The following is a 26,735-nucleotide window of genomic DNA, read 5'->3' on the forward strand; positions in this document are numbered from 1 at the left end:
AAACTAAAAACACGCTTTTGTAAGCAGATGAACTAAAAATTAAAAAAAAAATGGAGTGATTAAGCATAAAGTCATTTTAAAAAATTATATTAATTTAATTTTACCAATATCTGTTTTCACCCCACGCTTTTTACGATAAAATGATTTTTTTCTTACTCACTCTATTTTTTTTGTTTAAACTTATAGATATTATTTCCTATTTTTTAGTTTAACCAGTTACAAAAGTGTGTTTTTTTTCATTTTTTAAACTATTATTTATTTACGTCAGTTTGAAACTTATTAAAAAACAATTTCAAATCACTTTAGTAGGGCTGTAGTTATAATTAAATTATATAGTTTTAATTTTCGGAAATAGGGTCGCTTTACTCAGTTTACCTTCCCATATTCAATATATAAATGTTATAATACAATTTTCCAAAATGAATTGCAGAAGCAATAGTGATTCAATTCTTTTTGTAAGCGACGTCGAAGGTTCCACGAAAATACGATACTTTTGCTCCATATCGAAATTGAAGATGCAGGGAATCCTTAGAACATAATTTTAGCTAAATTTTTTGGCTTTCAGTGACCCGTTTTGCATTCAATGAGCTAAAATTTATTGCAGTAGAGTTAAGTAGGCTAAATTTCGAACTATCAAACTTTGAATCAAATTAGGTGATTTAAATTTGTATGATAATTAGGTTAGTTTTATGTGCATTTTATGCCTTTTTGTTTTGATACAGTTAAGTTTGGTTTAGCCAAATTACTTTTCGAATGATTTCCAAATAAAACCGAAGGGAAAATTCCTTTTGTTGTCTGCATCATATTTGTATTAGTCTAATCTACAACATTTTAGTTATTTTTGATCAATTGTTTATATTTACATTGTTGTAAGTCTTCTTAAAACTTCTGCAAATCAAAATAATCTGCTGGAGAAAGGTACTTTGCGTTTGTGTGTGGATTGTTAGTGTTATTTCAAAATACCATTTTAATTTTATCAAAAAAATGAAATTTTTATAAGGTTTTTTCTTTCAAAGGAATTCATCGTTAGAGAGAATAGCTGAATGAAAACATTAGTTTTGTTAGTTTATTACTGGGAAAAAAATTATTTGAATTAGGCTCAGAAAAAGGATTAAATATTTAATAGTAAATACGTCCGCAATCTTTTTAATAGAAAAAGGCTCGTGTTACACACAAAAAAGTCTTGAATATTGCACATAAAATATATAGGGTGAGGTATCTTTTAGTTCGCTTTTTTACAATATATATTAAATACAAATGCAGCATTCATTTCATTAGTACTTTATTTTCAAGATTAAACCTTCCAGTTAAGAATGGAATAGGTTGTATTCTATTCATATATTTACTTTGGATAGATTTGCAGTAGGCCATTTTAACAACCCAATTTTCAGTACATTTTTAATGATTTGAGTCTTTGCTATGGTTGATCCTCGCATAGTCACTATAATTGCACTCCTTCGAAGCGTTAATTGTTTCTTGATGATTAGAATAGCATTTGTCCCTGACTCATAATATAGTACAAGATCCGAATTAAGGTCGACCTTCACCCATCTGTTTACCGAATGAAAGTTATTTTTTATGAAATGTAAAATATTTACAAATATCCCTGTTGTGGGTTGCCCTAAAAAATATGGTCCAGACAACTTTTAATAAAAATATCAAAACTTGGAAAGCTTGTAAACTTTATTTTTTGACTAATATTTTGTGGACAATCATATATCACCGTATTTGCAATAAAATTATCTTTATTTATATATGTGAGGCAATGAGCTAACAGATGAACGTAATTACTATTCACAACTTGTATAAATGCGAAAATAGTGAACGAAAAGAGGCAGACAGCATAGCTGCTGCATATTCTTTATGGCTTTTACTTTCGAGTAGATCAATATTCGTTAGATATGTAAGTCAGTGAAAAATTTCAAAAAATTTTACTCTTGATATTTTCACTAAAAGTAGTCTTGACCACATTTTTTTAGGCAACCCATTGCAGGGATATTTGTTAACATTTTATATTTCATAAAAAATAACTTTCATTCGGTAAACAGATGGGTGAAGGTCGATCCTAATTGGGATCTTAGACTAATACGGATTACAAGTTTTCAGTGTTACGTTTTTAATATTTTGATAAATCAAGTTTTATTGGTGCCAATATTTAACGTTTTAATACTTTTAATAATAAATTTTCAATATTGCAACATTAATCAGGACTAAAAACTGAATTTATGATACTTGAACCTTAGAGTTCCGAATGGTAAAATAACCGTTAGTTCAAAAGTTAGACAAAATATGTCTACGCCATATTTATTAAATTTTCTATGTCAAATCTTTGAATACCGTAAGGGAAAAGTTGGATTAAGTCAGCATCATACTTTTGTTATCAAAAACACAGTAGGTAGGTAAATCTACAAGTATTGCATGATCAAATTTACAAGGGGTTAAGAAAATTGCTTCAACTTTTTTTTTCTCAAATTCTAAAATTTTCCAACTTTAAAATCACTCTATAAGAAAAAAGTAACTTTTCTATTTTGTTGAAACACAACTGTTCAAATATTTCTACGTGTTGTTTTTTCTCACCAACCTCTTACTAAGAATTTTATAAGGAAAATAATTAATTTGCGTGTACAATATTTAATGTTGAATATGAAAATGTTAGCAAGTAAAGTATTTTCTACTTTTTTTTGTGTATATAAAAATAATTTTTTTTTCCCTAACATTCAAGACAAACATATATATTAGTATTCAGAAACCTTTCAGAAGAAAAATAAACGAAACATTGAATTAGTAATTACACTGAAACCAAAATGAAACAGATGGCTATAGATATATAAACCTAATCACACGCTCGTGACCATGCTATTTTATAATAAAAACCAACAACGAATAACATAACATTCCTCTCCGCCTCCTCCTCCCCCCCCCAAGCACTGCCATTTTCCATCAATTCAACATACTACCATCATACAGCAACGTCCAAATGTCTGTTATGTATAAAACAACTTTTACAATATTTATAAAATTCAGTGATTGTAAACAAATTTTATATCTGGTCGGAATTGTATATAAACATAGAACGAATCTTAACGAGCCAGCATTTTAAAAGTTTTATCATTTTGTTTTACCTGTGTCCGTGTTCCGGTTACCGATTGAGCTGATTTTGCAAGCATTATTATGGTAAACATAATTTGATTTTCCCACCGGTCCCACCATATTTCATAGACATAAATTTTTTAACTTTAAGGATATACGAACGCCAGGCTAATTTTGGATAAAAACCTTGATTTTTTTTTAAAATGAATTTGGGCTAAGTCAAAATCAATTCTGAAAAATTTAAGGGAGGGGCTTTGTCCGATTATTTAAAATAAATAAATGACTTCAAAAGTAGGCATGTTTAACATTGGTTTTATAGAAAGATGGATGATATGTTTTCATAGATTTCTTCAAAACTAGGCTGTCGAAATAAATAAAAAAGTTTCAATTAAAGCTAAAACTTTAATAAATTATTAAAACAAACAAAACATGTTGTGTCCGATTAATTAATGATGCATGAGCACGGTAGTGGTGACACAAATTTAAAAAAATATATTTTTTCAATTTTGATGGTGAATTATGTTATAACTTGACAATAGGAGACGAAAAGTAAGAATAAAATTTTTCGATTTCTGGAGTAATTTTCAAAATATCGAAAATAGAAAATTTTGTTTAATTAATTAGCTTTCGATATTTCGTAAACCAAGGAAGATATCGAAAAATTGTATTCTTATTTTTCAACTACATTCATGAAGTTAAAACAAAATTCATCATCAAAGTTGAAAATAAGGTACAAATAATTTCAACAACAAGTCTAAACTACCATAAATTAAAAACATTTTTTAAAGGAAGTTGGGAGTCTTTGAAGTGTGGAAATTTGTTGAAAAATTTGATATGTTTTGATAAATTTTATTCTATTCCTTTGATTGATACCTGTATTCGTCTATCGACTAAAGAAATTTTCTGTTTTTTTTTTTTTCATTTTGGATATTCCAAACCAGATATATGGTGCTCACGATCGATCACCTTTTTGGAGGATCTCCAGGAGATGGTCTACAGGAGCAGCACCATATCAAATTTTTTAAAAACGGGCGAGGTCTTAGAATTAAAAAAATGTCCTATATGGTACGTGTTTTATATTTGTGTAATATAAATGGTCTTCCCAAAAAAAGCTCATAAAAGGTTTCAAAATTATACACCAATTTTTTATAATTATTGATTGAAAGCCACCATTTCTATTAACTGATAACACAAAAATTTAGCAAATCAGTACCACTCGCCTATCACGATATCACGATACCAGCTAAGGGTTTAAAAGAAAATCACTAAATTTAAATGCAGTGATTGTGTATATTCACTATAAATATCCTTTGAGTATACATTACATACAGTTTTCTAGTTGCCTTATAACAAAATACCTGCACACATCGTCCCCATACACACCTGTCTGAACGTTTAACTCACCCCTTTCGTGGAAATACTGTGCAATAGTTCATATTAATAATTCAGTTGAAAAAAGTCGGTCACTTCATAAATATTTTATTTGATAAAAAATGATGGGTACAGTACGTTTTTTTTTTTATTAAAAAAAAGCACTATTTATTTAATTTTCGAGTAGTTTATAAGTGTTAATGCTTGTACCCATTTTATTAGGGTTATATATAGTTGTCAATACACAGTGGAACCTCTTCATACATATTAACAAGTATGCATAAGAAACGAGCAATTTAACATTAGGTTAGGTTAAGTTAGAGTGGCTGTCCTGGGTTGGGACACACTTAGTCCATAGGGCAGTTATGATACCGAAAAAGGGTTTGCCCATCCTCGACCACTACTCCATGAACCATTTGGAGCTGTTTAAGAACAGCAGGAGAGCTTTAACGTCGACGGACTCCAGGTCGGAGAGTTCGTCAAAAAGAGGCTGGCTCAATTAAGTCCATCTCCTCATGACAAGAGCTGGGCAGTGACAGAGAAGATGAGACAATCTCACAGTAGTCGTGATACACTTTCAGTTCTTGATATTCTCGCCAAATATATACACTGATCTTAGACCTATAATTTCTTTTAAAGTTCATCAAAATATCTTATATTATACATTAACACGACATTGGTAAGATAAGCTGAAATTTAAGCTGTTTGATATATCATCGTCGATACGGAGTGCTTCATTTCTATATTTGAGCTATTTTACCGAGGCCAACTTTTCAAACTTTAAGGTGTGTTTTCCAGCGTAATAGTACAATTTAATTGATTTTATGAATTTATATTTTTGCTAAATATTTAAATTATTTTAAATCAGAATTAAAAGATCGAACCTCTTAAATTAAACTGAGTGATTTATTTAACGTATTTTGATTTTTAAATGTTTATCTCGGTAAAATAACTCAAGTATAGATAGTATTCTTATTAGTATCTTGATTTTCCAAGTCGTTTAAGTCGTATAAAATAACAAGATTCATGAACATAAGGACAAGCTTTGAAACCAAAACTGGCCCAGTCTTGTGTTAACATTGAATTATAATATCGTTTAAAGCCGTGTAATTCGTTTATTTATTTCAAATGCCTTTGGAAGACTTAAAAAAATCAATCATGACCCTATTTAATCGAAAGAATCATTTAGATAAAATATTAATTTTTTTATTATTAATAACTTTCTAATTTAAAGTGTTATTCTTGTTAACTTATTGGTTAGAAATTTAACTTCACATTAAATTACGCCGAAGACCTAGATAAAATAAGATAAACCATATGAGCCAGGATTTAACAGCTGATGTTTTTAGCCCCCAAACTAAAAAACGGGGTGTTATCAGTTTGACCGCTATATGTGTGTGATTTTTTTAGTTCCATTTGAAAGGTAATTTAACGGAGAGTGTTCTTGGTTATGTTTCAAGTGCGAGCTTAGGGTTATATACCGGAAAAAACTAAAAATTGGCGATGGTTTTCAAAATCAATTCAATTCGGAAAAGGTATGACATATAATTTTAACATATAAATAAATACTAGGGAAATGAATGGTCAAATAAACCTGGTTCAATTCATTTCGAAAAGTGAAATGATAAAATTATTAGGTAATTCAAAACAATAATTTAAAAGAACAAAGTCAACTCAAATATTTCCAAAAATTGGTCCCAAAAAATGATAGCTCTTTAAGTATCCTTTTCATTTCATCTGATGTCCTTGACCATCACTTTGATATTGATTTAAGAAGGAGTGTTATAAGTTCAAAATTATTATCTGTGCGTCATTATCTGTGTTATTATGTGTTTCTCGGTGGCATCGTGGCCCCTTAACGGTCGAACCGACTTGATTGAGAACATTTTATAGCTAAGTTTCCAAGATTCGGTTCACAAAAAACCACACTTGTCGGGGGTTTCTTCTAAAATCTAAAATCACCACCAAGCCCAGTTAATTTTTTGTATGCTTTAAAGTGCATACCATAAAATTGCGCTTACAATCAACCAACTCTATTTATAAGCATGCACATTTTATTATTATATATGTTGAATCGACATACAAAACTACCATACTAAACAATAAAAAAAACATTTTTTTTTAAATATTTTTTTGTTTTGATATCGTAGGTGTACCCCACACGCCATGTTTGTTTTATTATTACAAGAAGTAAATCGCATTTGTCGGTGGTTTTTTAAATTTTGTAAATTTCACTTGTATAAGATATTTTTGAAAGTACCGATTAAAATGACACATCTTGTAGATAAACTTGAATTTTAAAATTGAAAATATGAATATTCATGTAGAGTTAAGTATTAGTTATATATTATATTGGTGTAGTAATAGTTAACTAGCTTGCTTGCAATTTCATTTCATTTCATTCATTCATCTTCTAATAAAACATTACTTACCTAACTACCTCCACTAGTTGTTATAGTTGGAGGAAGCAAGAGCAGACTATGTATACTAGGCTATTATAACATTACAAACAGAATATCTAAATCTGCTGAATTTTATTTTCTATGGTGTAAGCACAACACAGTATCAATATTATACATATATTTAGTGTAAATTATGCTGACTTTGTTATGTATCCATATTCATCTTCATTTATTTCATCAGGTTTTTTGTTTTACGTAAAATAACAAAAAAAAAAATTATATATCTGTGTTTCTTTGTTATCGAATCATGAAAGGTTCATAAATTCCTTGGTATCAGTGTTGGCATGTTATTAACAAATAAAATTACTGAATCATAATCGTTATTATCATGATTACGATTTTTAATAATAATCGTTAATCATTAATCGTAATTTAAAAAAAAAAAAAAAAAAGTGGAAACAAACAATTGATTAAGTTAACTGTTGAAATGCCATGTATAGTCAGTTAAGTTTTACAAACTTGAGACTAAACTTGATATAGTTTGGTATATTTCATATACATGGTAAAAAAGGGCAAATAGCAATGTATTCTTATAAACAACAAGTGAAAACAAACAATTGACTGAGTTATTTGTTGAAATACCATTCATAGACAGTGTTGATTACTCTATCACATTATACAAACTAACAAGTCACACATACATAACTGATATCCCCATATAATACATACTATACATTTTACGCCTAATTTGCGCCCTCACGGGTAAATAGTGATGTTTACGAAAATGTTTCAAACAAAAGTTGTAAATTTTTTGATAAAGAAGATTTTTTACATTTAAACTTTTGTTCTATCTCTAACGGTTTACAAGATGAGTCCTACGGACCCATAGGTCAAGACCCGATTGACCTATATTGCTCATTTACGAACTTGACCTCACTTTTTACGTCCTGAGTACGCTGTAAAAATTTCAGCTTGATATATTTTTTCGTTTTTGAGTTATCGTGTTGGCAGACAGACGGACAGACGGACAGATAACCGAAAATGGACTAATTAGGGGATTTTACAAACACCTATACCATAATTTTGTTTATAGCATTAATATTTTTAAGCGTTTGCAAACTTGGGACTAAACTTAGTATACCTTGCATATTACATATATGCATGGTATAATAATGTAACAATCCTAATTTTTTTATTTATTTATACAAGTAATTTATTTTTGACGCATTCTATTAATATCATTTAATGTCCACTAGTTACATGACAAACATTTCCAGCCATGTTGCCGTTAAATTATATATAAAATGAACAAAAGAATTATCAAAAAAAAAGAAAAAAAAATAACACAGTATATCCAACTATAATCATGAAACTAATTTTTTTCTATGTACACCATATAAGCATTAATTATATAATAATATTTTAAACATAAATGAAAAACACGCAACGAATAAAAAATATTGCGTGAAGAAACTTAAAAGCTCTCATTTTAATTCACCAGCATATATACCATGTATTGTGCGCTCTTTTCCACATATATTTGTGGAAATCTATCCCTGTTTTTTTTCATGTTTATTACATTAATGCTAATATACAGGTGTTTCTATTTTACTTTAAAAAATTCCATAGATCCCGTTTACGTGTTTTCATGGAGTGGAGCAATCTTGCAAAGCATCGAAAGTTTTTAGGCTTGACTTAAATTGGCGATCAAACTTAGAAAGTAAAGTAGTTTCTGAGGCTTACTTTTAAAACGGCTACCTAAGCTTAAATTTTAATTACTTTATGAAGCCATAGGACCCAGAGATATACCAGGCAATTTTGAAGCCGTCGAACTTCAAATTTGAATCTATCTAAAAAAAAAAGCCAATATGAAGGGAGAAACAAAATGGTAGAGAATGCAAGACAATTGAAGATATTTCCAAACCATTAGCTCACTTCAAAGACCCTATATAAGCAATATCATTGAAACAAGTGGAAGACGTTAAATGGGAGAAGGAACATGGCACATCTTTGGGCCAAAAAGAGAGCTACAGCTATTGGAAGTCACAGTTAGAAAGAAGAGAGCCTAAGTGGTCGAGCAGTAAGAGGGCATAGACTTTGAGCGTTAGTCTACTTAGACACCTGTAAAAAATATTTGTGGAATATATCTCATTCATGGTCAGTTCTTGGCCCATAACCTGTTAAAATTTTACATGAAACATCCTATTTAAAAACTATAATTAATATAGTATGTTCTTTACCATACTCATACGTGTACACATACACATATACAACCCTTAGCAATTCACTCACCCTGACTTTTTGTATATACACCCTAATTTACCTATTCTACCCTTAAATAGAAAAATCCATTCAATGACATTTCATGTCTGCATTTTTCATCAAAAGTACATTTTATGATTATGTAAATTATTATTAGTGTATGAAACGAACACATGAACGGTAACGAACGCTAGTCAACATCACCACTATCACCAGCTATCTAAAAGCTATAGACTTTTAGCTAGAAGCAGCTTTGTATTTATAAATGTATATGTGCATGTTTACAATATAATAGGTTAGGATATTTTACATGAAATATCACTTCAAATATCTTTTTAACTTTTTCACGAATTTGAACTTTTATAATCCAATTAATATAATTAGTGTGTTATATATTTAATTCATAGTATATTGGATAATTCAAATTTAATTAATGAAAATTCTCTCATTCATTTTTCATGGAAATACCTTTATTCAAACTATATACAAGATGAAACACGAGGAACGTATGAACAGCAAATTATTATTATTTCTTCCCATGGGAAGTTAATGTAATGGGGCCACTTTTGCAAATCTCCAGTTTTACATATTTCCGCGATTTCAAGGAAGCAATATCCGAATCAAACCTTTTCAATGTGATGTCTGCGTTTGTGTGTGTACTTATGTGCGTATGTTCGTATGTATTTAGAATTCTTTCGCCTCGATTAGCTCGCGAACCAGTTATGACATTAACACGTGACTGGGACTATTCGACGGGTATTCGCGTATTTAAGAACTGAAAAACTGTGTTTTAGCAGAATTAGTTAAACCGTTTTTTTAATGGTAATAAAAAAACTGGAAAAAACTGAATAAACAGAATCTGAAAAGTAGATAAAATACATCATTTATCTATGAAGATAATGATCGTTCCAGCATAAGCTGAATTACATGTGAATTCTTCATCTGACGTGATAAAAAATCTAGCTCGGCCCCCTATCGGTTATTAGTGTAGACAAAGTTTAAAAGAAAATCAAATCTCAATCAAAAATTGGTGGACTTTTTTTATAAAAAAAATACATTCCTCAGTATTTGATGTACGTCCTCTGGCTCACTTTATAACTCAATTTTAAAGTTTATTCAATAAATGTGGAAGATGAAATACTCAATTTTCCTTTTTACATCAAGTGCAACTAAGAGAGAGGTCCGTGAATTTTGTTTTTAAAAGGTTTTTTTAATAGATTTTAAAAATTGTTTTCCATTTTATATCGCACCTGAAAGACTTTGTAAATTTTATATGGACTAAAGTAATAATAATCGATTGGTACCTTCATAAACTGCAAATATATTTATTATCGAAATATGTCAGGGTAAAATATAGCTAAACGTTTATTATTTATAAACCCATGAAATTATTGATTTAGTGTGGTTTTGTTTGTTTAAGTGTTGGAAATTATATCTAACATTAAACCACAAAGGGTCAATCGTAGATAATTTTATTTACATATCTATGCCAATGTTGGAATAAATACAATGAATTTTCAAATAAATATTTTCGTTATAAATTTTTCTAACCTAAATCTCTAAATAAGTACTAACCAGAGTTATATTTACTTTACTCATGCGAAGTCAGGAAGTTCCAACCAAAAGTGACTTTAAAAAATGAACTTCTTCGAGGAATTTCTAGGATATTAGAAAATCATCGAACTTGGGGTATTCTTGAACACTCTCAAGCATTCTAAAAAAAAGAAGATTCTTAAACATTTCATTTTTGAGTATATTAGAATATTCTCGAAATTTTCTCAACTTTTGGCAAAATTTTATAGCGTACTAAAAAACATTAAAATTCTAAAACAATTTCGAATAACCTTTTTTTTTTACCATGCATATATGTAATATGCAAGGTATACTAAGTTTAGTCCCAAGTTTGTAACGCTTAAATATATTGATGCTACGAAAAAAATTTTGGTATAGGTGTTCATAAAATCACCTAATTAATCCATTTCCGGTTGTCCGTCCGTCCGTCCGTCTGTGGGCACGATAACTCAGAAACGAAGAAAAGACAGACAGACAGGCGGACAGCCGGAAATGGACTAAATAAGTGATTTTATGAACACCTATACCAAAATTCTGTTTGTAGCATCAATATTTTCAAGCGTTACAAACTTGGGACTAAATTTAGTATGACATAAATACATGGTATAAAAATGATTTACTTATCGATTTTTGCAAGCAAAATATTAAGATTTATCCTATGTTAATTTGACCCTTTTCACTATGATTTAATTACGTTTAAAAGACAATATTAACGATTAACCACAAGGTATGTTTAATAAAGTATCGTGCTTAATAAAAATCGTCTAATGGCTCGATAGAATTAATGACATGATTAACTTTTGAATTGTAACGATTAGCATTTCATATTGTTTGCATGTCTCAATTAAAAACTTTTATTATGTTTCTATACAAATAAGTATAATTTCTATTTGATAAAAATAAAAGAATTTATTATTACAATTAAGTATTATTTATTTTATATTTACTTATTTATAAGTAAAAGTCTAGAGGATATTATTTTAACATTTATACCTATGTTTGTATTGGTTGTAATAAATAAGATCATTGTTAATACAATCATTAACCGAATAGACAATTAATTATATTTTAAACAAAGTCCATTCGTCACATTTTGTTTCATTCAAATTTCTTCATTGTAACTTAAAATTGTTATAAAATTCGTTGTGCATTTCCGTAGAAATATTAAATTAGATTAGGTTAGGTTAGAATGACCATCTTAGGGTGAGACAAACTTAGACCATAGGATCCGTTGTGATACCGAAAAAGGGTTGGCCCATCCTCGACCAGTAGTCCATGAGCCATTTGGAGCTGTATGGGAACAGCAGGACTGATTTGACGTTGACAAATTTATGATCGGAGAAGTCGTCAAAGATACGCTGGCTCAAGTAAGCCTATCTCTTCATGGCAAGAGGTGGGCAGTGGCAGAGAAGATGAGTCATTGTCTCCTCCTTCTCACCACTATGACAGCTCTTGCAGTAGCCGTGATACACTGCCAGGCACAGGCGTTCAGCATGCCTGCCGCCCAACCAGTGTCCTGTAAAAGTCGCAACAACTTTGCTAACAGAGGCCCTTGGAAGTGATATAAGATCTTCGGGACGTCTATGATTGTACTCAGACCATATCTGTTTTGTAGTACCACAAGTACGTTCCCACCTCCACCTAAGATTGGCCTTTTTTAAGATATCCTGAAAAAAATGTGAACATACCCAACATTTTAGTAAATTGTATTTCAGGTTTGGAGTAAGATCAAAATTAAAATCCCGGTTAACATGGTCAAAATTGAAATGCAACTGAAATAAGGTATAGACCCTTTCTTGCAAGGTTTTTTTATATATACATACGGATACATGTGTCAGCGTATTTAAAGCCAAATTATTGTTCTATCGGAACTAAATTTGAAGAGAAGATAGACTGCTAATGTCAGTCAAAGGTCAGATGCAACATTTTTTATTCAAACGTCTTGTATCGTTTACTCTTCATCGAGAAAACTTTTGTTCTATAAACCCTATATCTAATTAATTTTTAGAATTTCTCAACGTGTACGCCAAACTTATTTGATCATTGATGGAATAGTAACATCAGCAATAGTTATGGTGGAGGAGTCAATGCAGCCTGGGTAGTAGGCTCATACTGGTTGGCGATACTCATATCACTTCTGGTGGATAAGCCCTATTAAACACTGTAATATTGCTTATGCTAACATAGATACTATATGTATCTGTCTCTATACCAATCCAGCATTGTAGTAAACGCCATACATTTCTTACGTAACAATTTTAGTTTGTTCCGGAGAGGTAATTCGCTTAGTTAAAGTGGTTTCTACGTGACCCTTTTTTTTAGTTTTTTTGATTTTTTAAATTTTTTTATTTCTTTTATTTTTTAATAATAAAAACTAAGTGTAAGTAACTTTTTCATTCAAAACCAAAAAACTTTAATTATTTTTATTACACCAGAGAGTATAACATATAATTAACATTACGACAATAAAAATATTAAATAATAAAAAAGTATTAAATACATAAAAAAATAAAAAACAAAGGCATACAATTAAGTGAACCGATGCGTTGGGATGTATTTTCGACAACTGCGTATCTACCTTTGATAGCGTATACAGGTGTTTTTACACACAGTCAAGCCACTCTACAAAGTAACTATGCATTTCATCTTTATCAAATAACTATAGTTAACTACAGCCCCGCGATATACTAATTATTTGATCAGATTTTTTCAAGAGGAAATCGTTAAAAAGAATTGTTTTTTAAAGACCTTAAACAGTCACTAAAAGTATTTCTAATCTAAATGTTCTGTGTAAGAATAATAATAATTAGTCATTCATTTTTTGACCTTCTTGGGGCCATGGTATACATAGCGATAAATGATGCATCAAATCTCCTTAGAAGCAAATTTGGATGTGTCTGTTATCGATAAGATCTCAAGTACAAGCAAGCTAAAATTCTGCTTGAGACAGTTTTAGTCAAAGGAAAAACCAAAATCTTGATTTTCAAAAATTCTGATTCTAAAAAATGAATCTTCGAAGAAATTCCAGGATATTAGAATATTTAAGCAGCATCTTGAACAATCTCAAGCATTCACAAATTCATTTTGAAAAATGAAGATTTTGGAACGTTCTCGATAAGTTCAACCTTCTGAAACATTTTATAGCGACTGAAAACAATCAACAACATTACTAGAATTTATAGACGATGATAGGTACATTATATTAAACAATCTAGATTAATGTTCTTAACCAATCTTAGCAGCCTGAACAAATACTAAGCCTAGCCTCATTTTCGAAAACTCAACGAATATTATTCGAGTTTGTGATTAAAAGCCTACTTTTTGGAGTAAATACAAGATACTCCAGAGCATCTGTTATACGGTGACCCCTCAGATTCGCCCAAGACTTTAAAAATCAACTGGATTCCTCCGATCTACATCGTACACCGAGAACAATATAGATCTTACTGATCGCGAATACCAATCCTGTATTCATACATTCATTAAATCAGCTCAGAATTATTCTCTGTAATAGTGAATGTACCTATGTAATCAATCATTGGAACTAGATTGTCACTCACTTGTTATTTTTATCCTGATTTGAAACTTTACACACATTGACATTTCTAATGACGATACAATAATTAAACAACATTCAGCTCCATGGATTTTAAATATACCGCATAAACAAAAACTTAGTTTAAATAGATTATTTAAGCGTTTAAATAATTCAATAAGCAGTGGTGGTTTTAGGTGCGGCAAAACTGGGCCACCTCGCAAGGCCTCGCGATAAGGCCTCTTCACACACAAGCGGTGAGTAATTTAAAGATGTTGAGAATTCAAAATAACGTCAAAACTAATGCTGAAAGATCGTTCTCAAAATTAAAATTGAGGTCAACTATGGGTCAAAATATAGCTGGCTCGCGTACTACTGATTTCGACACTGTCATCGACAAATTTACAAAACAAAAAGCTCGCAAGGTTAACTTTTATGTCTGAAAAGGCCTCGCAAAAATTACACGCGTTGACTAACGCCGCTGCTGTCAATAAGATACAGTTAAAGTATGTAACGCTTTGCATTGCGAGTTTTTTTTGGAGCAACATTTTATTTTGTCAAAACATCTTACACGGTTACTAATTTAATTACTTTTTTAATAACACTGTATTGTCTATAAATAAATCTAATTTTAGTTTTTTGTATTATTTGTGGTCACCTGTATATGCGGTATTATAAAATGCCGCGCATTCATATGAATATCTACATAAAAATTATCAAAAAAAAAAAAAAATGTAACTAAATATACAATTAATTTATAATTAAAAATACAAAATTGTATGAAACTGAATCTCAACTCGTCTTATTTGATTGAGCAATGTGAAATGTGGTAATATACATTCATATAAATAAGCACATACATTCAAAAATATACAAGATGACTTTTTAAAAACCTCCCATTTTTTATTATAAGTATTATCAAAGAAAAAAATTGAGAAGGATATTTCGATTTTTTTACTCCATTCTTGTTTACTCTTATTAATATTGTATGTTACTCCTTATAAATTTGGTGAGAGGTCTACTATCATTGCTGTTTGCGCCGTAGAAATACAGAATCAAATTAAATATATCATAATGGATCTGTTATCGAACCGTTATCGCTCCAATAAAATGTATGTAAGCAATTAACCTACCAGTGGTTTCCTCTAAGTTGTAACGTAAAGTATAAAATCGTATTGTTCAGGTATGATATATCACGATAATGTAAATATGGAAGGTAAAAGGAATTTTCGAAGAACAAGCTATAACAATAGAAATTCAGTAAGCGTTAAAATAATGATAATTTTTCGATATATTTATATTGAAATTTTTGAAAAAAAAAGGTCATCATTATTTTAGCGTTATCTACTATTGCTGCAGTCCTGCTATTGTAACTAGGATCACATGTCAAGAATCAATAATGGTTACACGCTGGCCTCGACAAGCCATTGCGTATAATGTATGTTCCTTTAGCCATCCTTTAATAAGATATATTTTGGGCTAGTTAGATAAAGAAACATGTTTTGAAACAAAACTCTTCTAATTTAAAAAGATGTTCCCTCTCTTATACCAGCTACTTACTTGAGTTAACTTTTCGATTACCTTGAATGTAATAGTCAAGGTCTTTTTACGATACCAGTTGAATAGCTTTTCTAATTTCATGTTAACACTCGGTGTAAGTGGAAAAAGGTAGTCTTATAATACACTAGATAGGACTATCCTTTGCTACTTATATCGAAAGTGTAAAGTATAAGAAATTTATACAAAAATATCTCAATTTTAATTAATGTGAAATTTACCATGAAGAACAAGTAATTTTTGGTGATCAAATGTCAATATGTGGCAATAGTTTTTATTCTGTAAGATTTCATTCCACTCTCGGGAAATCCAAAACCATTGCGATCTATGATTTCCTTTAAATATCCATAATTTTCGATATATAACACACAACAAAAATTTAGCAAAACTTGTTTATGAGATTTTATTTTTATGCAACACACAACAAAAATTTAGCTAAACTTTTTGTATATTGGATTTTATTTTTTATGATTTTTCTTGCTGGGTTATTTTTGAGTGGTTTTGTAATTTTTATATTGTATTATGCTTGTAAAACGACTCAAGTTTTTTATAATATCTATTTGAAAGTAAACTATTTGTTAACACGTTTTTATATTATTATTATTGTTGTTGTTGTTGTTGTTATAACATCAGATAGATATCACATGGTCTCATCATCTCATCATCATAATTCTCTGTTCTATTCTATTCTATTATTATTTTATACGAATGAATCCACACCATGCATCTATGATCTATCGTTCTTTACATTCTTCATTATATTTAGTTTCACGGTTTTTTTTTTTACACTTTTTATCATTATTAACGTTCTACACACAAGCAAACATAAAAATTCTTCACGAATATTATAGGAGTAAGTGTTGTACCTGGAATCAAAATTTACCATAATCTGTTTCTAAAAAGTCACACATAGAAATATTCAAACGGAAATTGTCTGGGTTCATGGCACAGTTATTCCTCAAGATTATTTATTCTTTTCGAGAATTTAAATATTAAACTATCGATACAGACGTACAAGCTATGGTACAAGATCATAATGTAACATCGTGCATACCATGATGTACCTAACAAAACCGATTATATCTAAAGGGGATCTCTTTAATAATAATATGTAATGCTAGCTCTACGCGTGCGAAATTCCGCAGTGCTAATCCGTATCAGGTTTACGGTTCACTCGAAAGAACACCATCATACAATGTATATAATTGACACATTGGAAAACTGCAAGTTTCTCTTGCAAGTATTCTGTTCTCTGAGAGCCTAGCAAGTATAAAGTTCTCTAATAACTTAAACTGGTATTTTTATTGATCCGGGGTAAATGGACTTCTTTTTTCTCATTTTTTCTACGCTAATTTAAACATGGTAACCTATAACAAAGAAGAAATTATTGTAAAATTTAGAGCATATATATTCTCGGGTATCCAAAGTACAACAAATTTCTTACAGCACGTAGCTAAAAACTCTATTTTCTCAACATTTAACATGATTGAAGTATGGCATAACAAAATACTGACTAATTGGTACTGATTTAATTGTTGAAATATTAGAGAATCAACCACGGTACTTTGTAGGTACTGTTGGTACTCGATCTTACCCTGGCATATAATCTAGGTGGGCGAACACAATAAACACAATAAAATTTAAAAACTAGAGTGAAATAATTCAATATTTGTGTGTACATTTTAGTCATGGTGTAATACACCTTTTACACTTTATTACTTTACACACACTTATATATATATATATATATATATATATATATATATATATATATATACATATATATATATATAGTGTAAAAGGTGTATTACACTATATAGGAGTAAAATTACATCATTTATACAGAGAACACTCTATTGGATTACTAATACTTTTTCTTTTCTTGGAGATTCCGCACATTTTGCCAAAATCTCTGTTTTTTTAAAGAATGGTTTTGAGAGGTCTGAAAATAATTAAGTTCAACACATATTTCCAAAAACTCTGTGTTTAAACAGTGTCTATAAGACGCCTGAATTCGAAGAGGCCTGTAATTAAAATCTGTCCATGAGAGGCCTGAAAATAATGAAGTTCCTCACATTCTGCCGAAGTCTCTGTTTTTTACAGAATGTCTTTGAGAAGTCTGAAAATAATGTCAATGAAAATAAGAACAATGATCTGTCAAAAAATTGATCTCAAAAAGATCAACTTAGCTAAACTTACCTCGTAGAATAAAGTTCTAGTACAAACTATTAACGTCAATTTATTTCCTTAGAATGTGGAAGTCTTAGAAATTAAACCACCCTAGTTTCTAACATCAGTGGATAGAATATGCCATGCGAAAAAGATTTAAATTATGAAATTTATGATGAAAATATGAATAAAATAATAAAATAATTATTACTAAGAGTAGGGTTTACTTGAAAAATTAAAATTGATTGGATAATTTATTTCGCAGTTATCTATCTTGACAAAAGCATCACACACATGGACAATATTATTTCTGTAGTGACGGTATGACCTCGAAAAGCATTGATATCGTACATTTTTTGATTTCGATTTCGGGATTAAAACAATAAATTTGAATCAGAAAGTTAGTAATATTTTAATTTAAAATGATTTTACATGGTTGCTATAAATATATATTGATAAGAATCAAAACTGCAAAATCATTATTTGATAACACATACATATAAACGCAACGTGTTATACACTTATTTGTGTGTTTGTAATTTTACCAATCACCTGCTTCAGCAAACAGTATCAACCTGCTTGTAGCCAACCATTTAAATGAAATGTTCTTAGAAGAAATTGAGTAAGTTTGAGACAACGTTCGTAGACGATGCATAAAAGTTTCTCAGATTCAAAGGCATTAGGTTCTCGGGTTCTCTTATCAACTACGAAAATCAGTCGAAAAGAACCACTTTTGATACGAAACTTAAGATTCTAAGGTGTACGGAAGTTTTAAGACGCACACAAAATTAAATTAAAAAACACATATCACTTTTTGATCGAAAGATATTCATGATTTTTAATGACTGTTGCTCAAATACAGAATATTAATCTTGGAAAGTATGTTTATTATGCAATAGTTTTTTCGTTCCAAAAGGACTCTAATATGAAATTATAATTAGGGAACTATTGGCATGCACGCCGTTTTCGTGAAATCAACTAAAATGGTTTTGTGCAGACAACATGGCGAACCTAAAGGGCGTATCCACATTCACTTTAGGAATTATAGAAATCAAATTTATGAGATTAAGCATACTAATAAATCTTGTAAACCGGTTTACTTTTTAGGAGTCAACATCAAAACTAGTAAAATTTTTATCCGCCAATTTGGAACTAGTCGATTTGAATAAAATCTTAATACCATACTCCTAACCCAGTAAACATGAAAAGTTGTGTTTTGGAAAAAACGATTTTTTAGAATGAGTTCCTCAGAAAATTTTAAGTTTTCTGCCAATGTTGCTGTGGATAAAACCAAGTAAATAATAAATGTAGATTTTGTTCAACAAATGCATAAGAAATTATAATATTGTTATATGTAACACACACACACAATAAAAATAATTTTGTAATGAATAGAAATTAAATGGCCATGAATTTCACATTAAATTTAAAATCCATAAAAATTTTTACATTTACAGAAAAACAAAGTCCAATTTATTTCTTTTTTTTTAATATCAAATGTATCGATTCTGATAATAAATTTCATCATTTTCTTAAATAACAAGTGAAAACAAACAATTGACTAAATTAATTGTTGAAATACCATGTATAGACGGTGTTGATCACGGAATCGTTTGTTTTTTCATGTCAAGAGAGATAGCCAGCAATACGTACATTGTCACACATATGACTGATATTCTCATATAATACACACTATAAAATATTGGAACCTAATTTGCGCCCTCACGGGTAAACAGTGATGTTTTCGAAAAAATGTTTCAAACAAAAGTTAGTTATTTTTATTATAAGGAACATTTATTATATTTAAACTTTTGTTCTATCTCTAGGTCAAGGCCCAATTGACCTATGTTGCTCATATACGAACTCGACCTCACTTTTTACGTCTTGTGAACGCTTTAAAAATTACAGCTTGATATCTCTTTTCGTTTTTGAGTTATCGTGTTAACAAACGGACAGACGCATAGACAGACAACCGGAAATGAACTTCTTAGGTAATTTTATGAACAGCTATACCAAAATTTTGTTGGTAGCATCAATATTTTTAAGCGTTACAAACTTGGGACTAAACTTAGTATACCTTCATATATTCCATATATACAAGATATAAATAAAAAGATACCTATATATTTAAAACCCGTTAGCTAATTTCAAAGGTATTAACAAACATTTACCTAATTAATTATAATTACTTATATAAATGATAAAAACAGTACACTTCCTTTGCAATGGAACTGGTTTTGTTCATTTTGAAATCAATCGCGTATTCGTTCTTACCCTAAATATTGTAAAACATTATGGCATAAATGAGGGTCACCGTCACCATTTGTCATATTTTTATTTTTTTATAAATAAAATATTTTCATTTAAAACAATGATAAATAAGTATTTTAAATTATGCGCAAAGATAAGAAATTACTTATTTTAATTTTATTTTATATTTTAACGGAAGCATGTAAATTACATGAATTTAATTTACAATACTTTATTGTTGATAACACATTTTTGAAAATTAGAAAAAGTCATAGAATTTTTATAACTTTTACCTTTTATACCATGTTTATATGAAATATACATAGTATATTAAGTTTGGTTCCAAGTTTGTACCGCTTAAAATATTGATGCTACGAAAAACTTTTGATATGGTGTTCATAAAATCGCTTAATTAGTTCATTTCCGGTTGTCTATCCGTCTGTCTGTCTGTCAACACGATAACTCAAGAACGAAAAGAGATATCAAACTGAAATTTTTATAGCGTGCTTAGGACGTAAAAAGTGAGGTCGAGTTCGTAAATGAGCAACATAAATGGGTCAACTGGGTTTTCTCATCTTGTAAACGGTTAGAGATAGAACAAAAGTTTAAATGTAAAAAATGTTAGTTATACAAAAACAAACAACTTTTGTTTCAATCATTTTTTCGTAAACACCACTGTTTACCCGCGAGGGCGCAAAATAGGTGCAAATTGTATAGTAGATATGTATTATATGGTAATATCAGTTATGTATGTGTGAAATGTATGCATGTGTAATGTGACAGTGTAATCAACACATTCTATACATGATATTTCAACAATTAACTCAGTCAATTCTTTGTTTTCACTTGTTTATATTACTTTTAATAACTTGTTCTTGCTTAGTAATAGTATCCACCCCTTTACTTCTAAAACTATTATCATTTTTATTTGAAGAAATTTGCATTAATTATTTAATTAATTTTTAAATGTACATATTATTATTACTTTAGCAAAGTTAAATTTTATTATTTTATTTTTTTAATTATATATTAGACCAAAGTATCTAAGGAAAATTATACCAAAATTCGAAAAATTATTGTCACCCCTTGCCGCTTTTGCACGGAGAGTTGATAACGGGAAAATCCTGTTTTTGGACATGTTTTAAAAACGAAAAATGGGAGAGTGATAAAAGTTTTTACAAACCAATATGCCCGGGCTTAAAAAAAGCATCAAATTTCAGCACAATGCATATTTCAACAGATAAAGGGTTTTACTTCCAGAAGTGTCAATTTTGCTTGAAAAGTAACTGTTTTGGTCCAAAAAGCTCGCACGGGAATTTTTTTATAGATCATTTTAACTTCATAGAATAAGGTATAACATTTCTCACTTTTCAACTCTCTGTGCAAAGCAGCACGGGGTATCCAAATCTAGAAAGTAAAAGATTCCAAATCTAGAAAGTATAAGTTTTGAAACGAGCTATTGCGATTCCAAACTTGAGGATTTTTCGCAAAGATGCCGCTGTTTCAATTTTGGTAAAATTGTATGTTAAAAAATTTTTTCTTATAACATTTTAAGTGAAATGTATATTTCCCTGTTTTTTAAAAACCCATAATTGGGTACATTGGTAATTAATTCGTTCAGCCTAGGCATAGACAATTTTGAGAAGAAAACACAAAATTTCAATTGTCTCTATTAATATTATTGAGAAACAAATTTTTAAGAACAAAGTTGAAATTATTTGTCAAACAACTTTTTTAAGAGTTTAAGATTGAAACACAAAAGTCTTACGAAAATACTTTTTACTATGAAGCACATTTTTAATTTTGTTTTCTTAGTAACTTTAATAGTAATTACACACTCGCAGTAACATTAAATTATAAACTTATAATTAAATTTGTACATATAAGTAAGTGTAGGTACTGATTGACTGATATGAAATTAAATTTGAATTAACTATAATTTCTAAATTCAGACAAAATATCAAGAGTTTCTGGATTTAATCATAATAATTGTTATTATACCATGTACTTATGAAATATACATAGTATATTTAGTTTAGTCCCAAGTTTGTAACGCCTAAAAATATTGATACTACGAAAAAAAAAATTTTTTAAGGTGTTCATAGAATCACCTAATTAGTCCATTCCAGGTTGTCTATCCGTCTGCATGTCTGTCAACACGATAACTCAAAAGAGATATCAAGCATTTATAGCATGCTTGGGACGAAAAAAGTGAGGTGGGGTTCGTAAATGAGCAACATGGGTCAATTTGTTCTTGGGTCCTTAGGACCCAGAGATAGAACTAAAGTTTAAATGTAAGAAATGTTTCTTATAAAAAATTAAACAACTTTTATTTGAAAAGTTTTAGTCGCAAATTGTATAGTATGTATTATATGGTATTATCAGTTATGCATGTGTAACATGTATGTATGTGTAATGTGACAGTGTAATCAACACAGTCTATACATGGTATTTCAACAATTAACTCAGGCAATTGTTTTTTTTTCACTTGTATTTAACATAAGTTGTAGAAAGTAATTTTTTTACAAATTTGCCTTCGTTAGTAGATTTACTAAGAAAGCACTATCAGGATAATAATTTATCGAATCAGTAGGTTATTGGCTCAGCCCGCAAATAAACCAACACGTATTATTAATTTATTTGCATTTCGTATCATGCATTTTTTAAAATCCTGATGGCATTTGGATTTAGTACAAGTACTCAGATATTTATACTTTATGGTTTTATGAGAAAAATTTAGGACTATATTTAGAGGTATTCATCAATGGTATGTCCGATTAAATAGCCTTTAAATGCATGCAATTTACTTACGATCTCATTTTATCGTATCAACATAACGAATACACCCACGATTTTATGAAAAAAAAATGTTTATATCTACAAATTAGTTATTTGTATGGTTTATAACATTAATTCTATTCGATTCTATTTCGAAATAATATAACCCTATGAAAATATTTGCGTGGGCAATATAAAAATTATAAAGAAAAATGAAACTTGAAAGAGAATACTAAATAAATAAGTGAAAATAAACAAATGACAATGTTTTCGAAGTATTTTCTAGAAAACTTTTATCTTTTGTAAAAATTTGTCACAAGACTCGCTAGTAAAAACAAGTGGACAAAACAATTTGCGTAATAACGAGAAAACAATATTACAAAAAAATGTTCCAAACAATAATTGTTTATTTTTTATAGAGAACATTTTTTACATTTAAACTTTTGTACTATATCTTGCGGTTTACAACATGGGACCTACGGACCCAAGACTCAATTGACCGATGTTGCTCATTCATAAACTCTAACTCACTTTTTATGTCCTCAGGACGTTATAAAAACTTCAGCTTGATATCTTATTTCGTTTTTGAGTTATCGCGTTCAACACATTTTTATACCTTTTATGAGCACCTATACCAAAATTTTGTTCATTGCATCTATATTTCTAAGTATTAAAAACTTGGGACTAAATTTTATTTACTTTGCTATATATTTCATATGTTAATGGTATCTACAAAAATGAACTCGACATTAAACTAAAACCAACTTGATAGGATGCTCAGAAGTATGGAATTTGACCGGACCTGCATTCAATTGATGACACAATTTATACATTTCCTGATATAATATGTCAAACCACTTAAAAGCATGTCTACTTGATTATTTATATTACGATATAAGCAAGTGAAGATCAGAAACCAAACCCGTTATTGGTGGAAGTGCAAATCAATACATTTAACATATCCCATATATCACTAAACTAATTATTCCAAGCGCTTCCACCATAACTTTAAAATATTATCCTGTAACATTCAAAATACTGCTTTTGGCACAATATAACTAGTTCCACTAAAGTTTTAAGTAATTTTTCTTTTCGTAAAGAATTCCTCCAATCCAAGAATTCCTACGTGATGTAGATAACTAATACTTCCTTTTTATTTCTGAGATTTGGGGGCAATTATAGAATTTTCTAGACCATTTTTTGTATAATTATTTTAGATTCATACAATTGCGAAATCTCTTGTTGAATACAATTTTATAACAGTCTTTGACAAAAAACGTTTAGTCCTTTTTTATTAGAAAATCTGGTAATACACTATTGTTCCGTAGTTTTCGGTATCTTACCATAGCGACCCAACGAAATTAATTAAATTTGTTCAATTTTTGAAAGGATTATCATTATCAAATAAGAATATTTTATTCAAAATTTTTAAAGAGAATTATTTTAAAATATGTTTTGAGTAAAATTATTTTTCATTTCGATTACACAAAATATTTCAGCTAGAAGTAGTAAATGTCCAGAAATAGGTAATTAAATATATATCTTTACATACTTCCTTGCTGTAGAATAGAAGAAATTCGCTGGTACTTTTTACACATCAATAAACTACGGAAAATCAAATGAAAAGTTCTAAGATAAAAATAAATGCTTAATAAATCTTTATTATTTTTCTGTTACATAAATAGATATAAGTAGGTATTCTTATGTACTGGACAAGAATTTCGAAATGAGGAAAATGCATTAAATTATGACGAAAAATGACTTAAGTGTCAAAAAAAAACAAAAAGAAGGTGTTTTTACATCCATCATAAACTAAAAATTTGAGAATGAGCCGCTCTAAACATTTGAAATTCGAAACAATTGATAACATTTTGAGCATGTTGAAATTTTGTGATATCAAGAATAAAATACAGTGGGTGCTAGAAATTTTAGTGAAACTTTTGCAAGGTCAATATTATAAAATAGCTTCAGTTTATATTATTTTAAATAACATTCGATTTTCTTTTTATAAATAAAAAACACAATCTTTTGGGAAAATTTATTTCGCTCCAAAATATGATTTCATGAATTATAAGACAATTTCATTAATATCATAAACCTTTTTTCAATTAGTTTGGATATCGAATAAACTTAGATGAAAAACTTACCTCTTCTTCTCCTGTAGCTGTATTTACTGAATCCATACTTTGACTTAATGCGACGGCAAGCGGTGCTTCCATATCTGAATGATTAGTATTTAAATTTGAATTTTGGATCGGCGTAATAATAGCCGAATTATTCACGTTATTAGCCGTTGTTGTCGTTCCAACAATATCGTCAACAACACTCGATTGTTGTAAACAATTATTTGATTCCAAATCAACAGTATTGTTGCAATTATTTAAAAAATCGCGACGTGCTTTTTTTACACCAAAATTATTAATTGTTGCAGTTGTTGGTGATAATAATGTGTCTGTATTTGTTGTTGATGAAGTCGTAGTAATTGTCGAAGTCGTAGTCAAAGTTGTGGACTTTGGCGACAGTTCTTGGCTGCCTCCACCACAGGAAAAACGGTTTCTTTTCGTCGTGCTGAAGCCGTTACTCCACAATAATAAAAAAATACATGTATACTTTTTTTTTAATCACAAAAATATTTTTTTTTTTTTAAATAAAACAAATATTAAATTTTTATATTATGAAAATCAAAAAAATACTTTATTAATATCGTCACAAATTGTTATGTTCTCACAATAAAACACAAAAATTTACTTTAAAAGAAATAAAAAATTTTAACACAAAAAAACACACGAAAATATTCACAAAATATTATTTATGATTTTGTTTTGCCAGTTGGTAATTCTGGTTTTTTTTTTTGGATTATAGAGAATATATAATTCGAAATTGTTGGTGGGTTTAAAAATGAAGTTAACGTCAATAGTTGACTGTTCAGATCTCAACTATGGTAGTAACAGTTCAAATAGAACAAAACGTTGTGCATGCTTCTGAAAGCACCACTAAATAGTAACTGGCCTTACTTTACTTTACTTTACACTGTACACAGTAAACAGTACAGAGTAGTACACTGGTAGGTAGGTACACTTTACAATACAATGAGTAGTATAGTGAGTGAACAGAGAGTAGTGTCAGTGAGTGGATGATACCTCTTCTAAACCTAGCTTGTATTACGTGGTACGTCTAACTAACAAACTGAACTGCTCGCGTCTCTTAGATTGGTAGCAATGAGTTACATTTACATTGAATACTGTAAAAATACATACAACCAACATAACAAACACACAAAGTACACGGTAGAGAACATCGACACACACCGATCGGATCGTACAACGCAAGGTGTGGTGTGATAAAGATAACGATATACACCCGCGCGCATGCAGAACAAAGTCTATCTAACTATGTATACGTATATGTATATGTTTGTGTATGTATGTTTACGTTATACGTTATATACCAACAACATTCAATGTTACCAACCTAAATCATTACTGCAACAACGTTATATATTTTCACTGCAACAATATATATATACATTCAAAAATATAATCTATTTTATAACAATATCAAAATATTTTGTAGTTCTAAGTGTGTTTTTCGATATTAAATGTGCGCAATGTGCTTGATTAAATAGTTTTTTTCCTAATATACTTTATGTAAAATAATAATAAATGTGGCCGGAAAATTATGAAAGCGCACACTAAAAGACCCCACACTGAACTTGTATTTTTCTCTACTAATATTATTATATCCTTTCA

General features: G+C 29.4%; 1 protein-coding gene across 1 annotated transcript in view; it reads right to left on the reverse strand.

Annotated features, from left to right (window-relative positions):
* LOC123298757 (protein couch potato) overlaps window positions 1-26,356 on the reverse strand; it is a 623,626-nt gene extending 597,270 nt beyond the window's left edge. The window contains exons 1-2 of the mRNA XM_044880852.1: window positions 26,295-26,356; window positions 25,134-25,566 (exon numbers count right to left, since the gene is read on the reverse strand). Of these exons, the coding sequence (XP_044736787.1) occupies window positions 25,134-25,566; window positions 26,295-26,356 (495 nt within the window). The remainder of the gene's footprint in view (window positions 1-25,133; window positions 25,567-26,294) is intronic.
* Between the last annotated feature and the right edge of the window lie 379 nt (window positions 26,357-26,735).

This window comes from Chrysoperla carnea, chromosome 4, assembly GCF_905475395.1.
Source record: "Chrysoperla carnea chromosome 4, inChrCarn1.1, whole genome shotgun sequence".
NCBI lineage: Eukaryota > Metazoa > Arthropoda > Insecta > Neuroptera > Chrysopidae > Chrysoperla > Chrysoperla carnea.